Source organism: Dendroctonus ponderosae, unplaced genomic scaffold, assembly GCF_020466585.1.
Source record: "Dendroctonus ponderosae isolate FM_Combo_2020 unplaced genomic scaffold, Dpon_F_20191213v2 Dpon_F_20191213_728, whole genome shotgun sequence".
NCBI lineage: Eukaryota > Metazoa > Arthropoda > Insecta > Coleoptera > Curculionidae > Dendroctonus > Dendroctonus ponderosae.
Genome location: NW_026018944.1, coordinates 1 through 7,680, shown reverse-complemented (window position 1 = coordinate 7,680; position 7,680 = coordinate 1). Strand labels below are relative to the sequence as shown.

The 7,680-nt window shown below is 44.3% G+C and overlaps 1 protein-coding gene across 1 annotated transcript; it reads right to left on the bottom strand.

Annotated features, from left to right (window-relative positions):
• Window positions 1-172: 172 nt before the first annotated feature.
• LOC125505260 (basement membrane proteoglycan-like) lies at window positions 173-6,396 on the bottom strand (the record flags this gene model as incomplete). The annotated part of the gene is made up of 11 exons (XM_048668729.1): window positions 6,060-6,396; window positions 3,617-3,676; window positions 3,464-3,478; window positions 2,341-2,568; window positions 1,926-2,063; window positions 1,631-1,870; window positions 1,406-1,573; window positions 1,115-1,350; window positions 751-1,059; window positions 371-700; window positions 173-318 (listed from the first exon to the last, which is right to left on the bottom strand). Coding segments are annotated over exons 1-11 (2,192 nt in total), but the record flags the coding sequence as incomplete, so codon positions are not given.
• Window positions 6,397-7,680: the final 1,284 nt, after the last annotated feature.

Genomic DNA, 7,680 nt, shown 5'->3' with positions numbered 1-7,680 from the left:
AGAACTGAACGGGTTCTGATGAGAACAGTGTAAGCGTTCAAGCAAACCACTTCTGAAGATGCAAGCCACTCGTGCTTGCGAAACGTCAAGAAGAATTTCTACCGAACGACGGCCTAAAAACCCATTAGACTCAAGGAATGGTCTCGAAAGTCTATCCTCTTTTGATACTTACTGATTGCTGGGACTTGTGTAAGGACACGGGCAGACTTGGCACTCCCTGCCATCAAAGTAGCTGCCTGGAGGGCACGTTTGAGGCTCCCTGTAGCACTGTCCCAGCCATTGGCCGGAGTTGTGTCGCACGTAGCCTTCGGCGCAGTTCTAAACAAAACGCCCATCAAACCTGCAGCCAGGGGGTCTTTTGCGTGCTTACCTCGCAGGAGGTTCCAGTGTATCCCACCGGGCACGAGCACTCTTCCACATAGTTGGCCACTCCCAGGCCGCTGTCCGGCACAGCTGCGGAGTCCATTTCGATGTTGGTCAGCGTGGTGTTGAGCAGGCCGTCGCTGCTGTAGGCCAGCTTGATGAGGATCTGGCTCACGTCCTCCAAGGCCATCATCACTTCTTCGCGCGACGCGGGCCGTGGGCGTTGACTGGCGGACTTGATCGTCCAATCACCATCGAAGAACCTCACCCGTTTTTCTTCGGCTTGGAATGGGGCTGGAGGGTCGCGCGATTCGTGCAGGAGCACGTAGTTGTTGCCCTGCAAACTCACGTCAGACCTTGCGCTATCCACACCTGCTAGTCCCCTACCGTTAGGATGACATCGGGGCCCTCCACGGGTCTGCCAGTGTTCCCATGTCGGACTGTGTACTTCAAGTAGCCTCCATAACTCTTCAGCTGGTTGCCGTGGTAGTTCTCGGGCAGGGCAAAGTATGGGACAACGTCTGGTTGGTTCAGCTCCGCATACTTGGGCAGCGAAGTCGCCACCCCATTCGCCCCAATGTTCCATAGCTGAGGCTCCACCCCCTTGTAGATGGGCTCATCCCGGATGTCCACCACTCCGGTGCGGGGGTCGATCCTCGCCCCCAGCAGCTTCAGGGCGTCGAAGGGCGGCTGGAACTGCAACACGCGTGTGTGATTGCTCGACTCCTACTTACTACTAGGGTCCGCTCACCTGGAATATGAACAAATCGGCCGATCTACAGCTGCTGCTGTGGCCGAAGCAGAAGCACTTGATGCATTCGTTCTCCACTCGGGCGTCCACGTTGAAATATCCAGCTGGGCAAAAGGCCTGGCGAGTCACCGTGAGGATGGTATCGGGGGAGGCGAACACCGTTTTAATGGCCGACAAAGCTTCGCAGGAGTAGGCGCCCTGGTCCTCGATCTGGATGTTTTCGCACGTCAAGGTTCCTGCAAACATCCCGAGTTGAGTGAGGGTGTCCGCAAAAAGCGTCCAGGGTGGTACCGAAGCCGTTTTCGCTGGTCATGCGGCACTTGGGGGGCACATGGTTCCAGTTCAGTCTCCACATGATCTGGGGAGTGGGCACCCCCACTGCTCTACAGGTGATGATGAACGTCTGGCCGGCAGCCAGCGTGATCATGCTGGGAGGGCCTTGAGCGATCACGGGGGCAGCTGCAACACCCCGCCAGAGTAAAAAGAGTGGACTTTGCCAGCAAAAAACCCACTTACTGCATCCGATCTCATCACTCTTATCGATACAGTCAGGGGCTCCATCGCAATGGAAAGTTCTGGGCACACATTGTCTGTCCCTGCAGGTGAACTGTTGGGCTCCACATTGGCCATCCGGCCCGGAAGCCTGGCAGAAGCGCTCATCTGAGCCATCGTCGCAATCATCCTGTCCATCGCACTTCCAGACGGCCGAGACGCACTTCTTGTTGTCGCACTTGAACTCGTTGGGCTCGCATTGTCCTGCGATTAGCAAATTGTTGCTGCAACTAGTTGGGGGTTGGGGAGGCGAACTTACTGCAGCGGATTTCATCGGAGCCGTCGCTGCAGTCGAAGTGGCCATCGCAGACTTTGTTGCGTGGAATGCAGTCTCCATTGGAACATGTGGACTCGTTGATGTAGCAATGGACTGGCGGTGGAATGTAGATTTCGGGAACTAGAAGAATGATTGAGAGGGTCAAAGAGTGCCTTTGGGTGTTTGAGTATTGGCACTCCAGGTACTCACCAGGGTGTCCCAAGGAGCAATGGGGAACAGATTTTAAAAATTAATGGAAATCCTGGGCTGCACCTGGATCTATTACCTGTGCCATGATAGAGAGTGTCCAGAGGCGCCCAGATGCCATACTTAAGTATGGAGGACTGTCCCTTTGGTCCTTTGCCGCCTTTCCGGACAAAGTTGGATCAACCCCCCGACTTTTAGCTGGAACGCTTACCTTTTTCCACATGCAGCTGGACGGAGATCTCAGCCCCAGGGGTTCCCAATGGGAAATCTTTGGCGACACACACATAAGTGCCCCCGTGTTCCAGCTTGATGTTGGGCATCTCCAAGCGGCCGTTGTTGTCTCTGGAGCCGGGCGGCAAAGGCGCCCCATTGGCCCGCTTCCACTCCACCCTGGCTCTGATTGGTCCCTCGTCGCGGCATTGGAACACCACCTCTTGATCTAGATGTCCATTATAATGAGTTAGACGGTGGGTCGTGATGCGTGCAAACTGTTAGTCTTGGTAGAATCATGTCAAAACACCCATGAATAACCCGAAAGTTTTTGGGAGGTTCCTCCAAAAAGCTGAATGGATTTTATACAGAGTGTTTGCTGTTAAGCTGCAACTCCGGCACTGTACAGTGGTTAGTTGGGTTTAATAATGGATTTTTTGCATTACTGCTTCAACAATGGCAGGAACAAATCCAATGGGAAATTTTAATAGAATTAACTGATTGTTATATGAATGACCGCCGCGGCAAACATCGCTTTTTCAACTTTTGCCCGCATGTATTTGTCTTTTTTGTATAATTTCCGCAAGGGAACGCAAAAACCGACCAGTTATTGCACAGTGAGGCTGTCCGAAAAAACAGTAACATGGACACATTTAAACTTTACTCCTCCCTTGATTCACTATTTACTGTCCTCCCTTAGTAAATAATAAAGAAGAAAATAGAAGCCACTTTTTGGGCTCCAAAAGTTTATTCTTCCTCGTAACACCGACTGCACTTTTGGTTCTACACCCCAACTATTTACTGAAGAGCTTCAAGCTGAAATAGAAGAATCGATTAAACTGCACAGAGCAGACCGAAATGAACCAGAAACCCGTGATTTTTCCGAACAACTGCTGTTTTTTTGGTGTTAATCGTCATGATAATAAAGCCTAAGTTTAACCTAAGGTTTTCATAATTCGCCCGAAGATGATACACACGTTTTTCAATCAGAAACTGGCTGCTTTTTGAGCCTGAACTCGCGAATGAGATTAAGGCAAATGATACAAAACATGGGAAATTATTCGATGATTTAGCCAAACAGCGGAGATGATTTTGCCCTCAATGGAGGAAAACCGTTTACTCACCAAGTCGATACCTGTCTGCTCCAGAAAACACATAGGACAAGACAAAAACAATTAGTTACATATACGGAAAGTGTTCAATCTTCTACATAAACTATGTTAGTTGGTGTAGAGAGTTTTTCTGAGGAGTGTTCAAATCGGGCTACAAATACTCACTTTCTTTGATGTTCTGTTGCGATGGGTAAGTGCGAAGTTGTAGACCATCGGCGCCAGCAGCTGCAAATGAAAATTTTAATTATAACAACGTTTTTTAAGTTGCAGAAAACGAGCCAGTGTGAGTGGTGTCAACTGTTGAAAAAGTGTTACTGGATGAGCTCAAACTGTTTGAAAACCAATACGGGTTTTAGTCGATTAGGCAGTATGAATGAAGGATTTAGTGATCGGTTAAAAAATTAATTTTAGTAGTTACTAAAACTTTTTAACAAATTAAACTGTAAGGTTTCAGCAAATTGCTCCAATTACACGCTTTCATACATGTGAAGTTGAAAACTCAAAAAGATGCTTCATTCAATCCTGCTGCTACTGTAAACCTCTGAAATCGATCGATGAATTATTTAAGTTAGATGACAACATGTGAGAATCGGCTTCTTTTCAAATGAAACTTCTGCTACTTCTGAAAGGGTAATTTTAAACTATTCTCCTCTTATTTTTGCAACAGTAAATTTTCGTCAAAAAATTCATATTTTGACTTGTAGTCCAAATCCGACATTCTACATTCTCAGATCAAATTTGAGCGCGTTCCAAACAAAAGTTAAGTTTGCCATCGCTTTAATGCTGCGAGCAAAAGAAATCATTCAGAAATCAGCATACGGCTTGAATCTGGATCTGACATTGCGGCGGACTATACTGAACATATCCAGCATCTAAAGTTGAAACTTCCATGAAAATCGAGCAAAAGACTAATTAGAAAAATCGTGTCGAAATCAAGTGATGTATTCCGATGTTTCCACCAAAGAAGCCCTGATAAGTAATACTTGGCTGCAATGTGGTCGATCATTTAGCCAACCTTTTGACAAATATCATTCTGACCCTTAAGGCAAGTTTATAATTCGACATGCATTTTCATTATGGATCAACTGCAGTGGGGGCTTTTTGAGGATTAAGGGATAGAAAATGGAGGAAAGGGCGCCGGCTTGCACAAAGCTGGTAAGGATGATTTCTAGCTTCGCAACTGAAGTTTTATGGATTCTTCTTTGTCTTTTCTTTCTTTTTTTTTGAAAACGGTAGATGGGAGCGCACCAAGAAATATCAACTGGGAACCAGTACACATTTCTGGTTTAGAAAATATCGTAGACCGAAATCTGGCCAGCAAAAGGCGATTTTAAAAGCCCCAAATTTTTTTGCTGTTTTAAATGGCTTAGAGTCAAATAATTTTTATATGTTTTATCTGGTTTTAAAGCCTCATTAATGCGCTATCAACGGGTGGGATTCATTTTGAAATCGGATGAAACCTGAAATTTTGGCGAATTTTTATTGCCATCGTAACCCGAATTGCTCAACTGTGTTCAGCATGGGGCTTAAACGGCAGGCATTCACCCCTCAACTTAAAATTTTCATCAAATTCACATGGAATCCATTGAAGCGAGTGTACGCAATAATTGATGCGAATTTCAATTGATTATTCAATTAGGATTCGACAGTTTTATGCAATTTTCAAATATTCACGTCTGTAAGGGCCTGAACAAGATTCTTCGATTTCCCTCGTAGCTCTCTTGGGGATTTACTGCCGAACAAACCAACCCACTTTTGAATCTATCTTGTCCATAAGGAGCGTCTTACGAAGGCAAAATTTCCGAAAAAAAATGTTTTTTGACCCAACAATTCTGCGGGTGAAACCCTAAGGATTTTAATAGATTGTCAAACGTGCTTTATTCTGGAAAACGAAGCTCTTTAGAGAAAAACCTTGCTCTTGATGAAATATTCAGCTAGTCCCCGTCTATGCGATAACGTTTTTTGCAGAAGCCTCCCATCAATGTTTTAGAGAAAATTCTTAAAAAAAACTTCCTTTTTTCCAATTTCCCGGATTCGAAGATTCTCTGAAGATTTAACCCACATAAAAGCCCATAGAGTTGTACAAAAAGGGCTTTCTTCCGAAGCTCATCAGGAAAATTTTTGGCAAAACAAACCAGCTCAGGTTGTCACGAATTTTACCCATATGGAGAACCTTACAAACTTTGAAAAACCGATTTTTCTTCCTGGAAAATTCAGCGGATCAAATATCTTTATGGCCCACTTTCACCCAATGGTGGTGCAGAAAAAGTGTCACTTTTCCCAAAATAACTCATCCTTGGGTACGTCGGAAGCTTTTAAAAAATATATATTCAATTGATTTAATTTAAATTAGTAAATTTGATTAAAGTTAGATGCCCAAAACTACCACTCGTCGGTTCCAAACCTACATGAGAACCCAACTTTGTATGTACAGTCTAATTCGTCGCTGATATCAAAAGGACAATCCACGTGTCCATCACACCTAAGCACCTGATTAATGCATGGCCCATTTTCACATCGAAACTCGCCTCGTTTACAGCCTGTGTTTAAAGTATGATAAACATGGTGCAGAGTGTCGTTTGCTCAGAACACTCAGCTTTGGACTTACCGCAGTTGGACTCATCAGAAGCGTCAGGACAGTTGACGCGTCCGTCGCATAGCTGGCTTCTGAGCACGCATTGATCCCCAGACAGACAGGAAACGTAGCCGAATGGACAGCTACGTGGACTCACTGTAGCTGGGGGCAAAGTGATTGGCTCTTGAGTGGTGGTAACGCAATTTGATTCGTCGGAATAATCACTACAGTCCGGACGTCCATTGCAACGCAAACGATTGTCTACACAATGCCCGTTTGAGCACTGGAACTCATGGCTGTAACAATCTACCAGAACAGAAACAAAAACAAACTGAAAACAAAAATGGTGCAGCATGCTGAAAATTAAGAAAAAACCTTAAAACAAAGTCAATAAATAAATGAATTAACTGAAGGAGAACGTGCCTCATACGTAAAACTAACTAACATAAAAAAAACTACTTTATGGACGAGGACACAACTTCGACAGGTCTAAGATATGTAAATCTCTTGCTCTAGATTCGGATTCTTCAACATCTAGCCACTGATTACGTCTAGGAACGAATTTTTCTACCTATTGGATCTGATCTACCATCTAAACTTGCCTGGGTATGCGTCGTCTATTTATCTCCAACTGGGCCCGATTGAAGCAAAATATTCCTGAGAAGGGCCGAAATTGTTCGAAACCTTCCTGTTATTCTACTAACTCAAAATACCCTGCGGGAGTTTGTCTTTTTGAAGGCCGATACGAGCATATCAATGTGTGTTTTCGTTTAAGATACGTTTTTGTGAAGAAACAGCTGCAATTTTGGTAAACCTCAATCATCATCAGCATCAAAAATGCCCTGAAGATGGTCCGATAGTCAGAAATCCGATACTTTCCTCATCAACAGCGCGAACATTTTCCGATTCACTCATAAACTCTGAAAGTTGCAGCTTTTGCTACGTCGCAGGAATTGATTTTTCGCATTGGCCGACATTGTTTCGTTATTTTGCGCAAAACTATCCAAATATATAAACTTAATTTGTAAAACCGCCTGTTGGTGGCAGAAAATTGAGACGTTCGCGGCTCATAAAATGAAAGTTCTTCTTTTTAATGCCCATACGGGCAAGTCAGTCCATATTTTTGCTTAGACGATACATTCCGGTAAAAAACAGTCGTTATCTTGGCAAAAGTGGCTGATTTAAAAAAAATTACCAAAAGTATCCTGAAGAGGGTAGAAATTCGAAACGTTCCCAATATACAGCCCGAACATTTGCCAATTTACTAGTTAACTTTAGAAGTTTTCCTTTTTGCCCGTTTGCAAAAAAACATTTTTTTAGCAATGTCAGGGGTTATTTCGTTATTTTGGGCAAAATTAGCCTGAGTTTTAAATATTTCTAAACTCCCCCGCTGAAGGCTGAACACCCAAACTTTTGGGGTTTATAAAACCAACTTTTCTCTTTCCAACGCCGATACGGGCAAGCCTATAAATGGTTATGATTAAAAAATAGATTTCTGTAGAGAAGCAGTTGCAACTTTGGCAAAAGCGCGTGATTTAAAAAAAATCCTTAAAACACCATGAAGGGATGCAAATTCGAAACTTTCCAAATCTATAGCCCAAACCCTTCTCAATTTGTAGCTGGACTGGGGAAGATTCCTCTTTGGCCAGTTTGA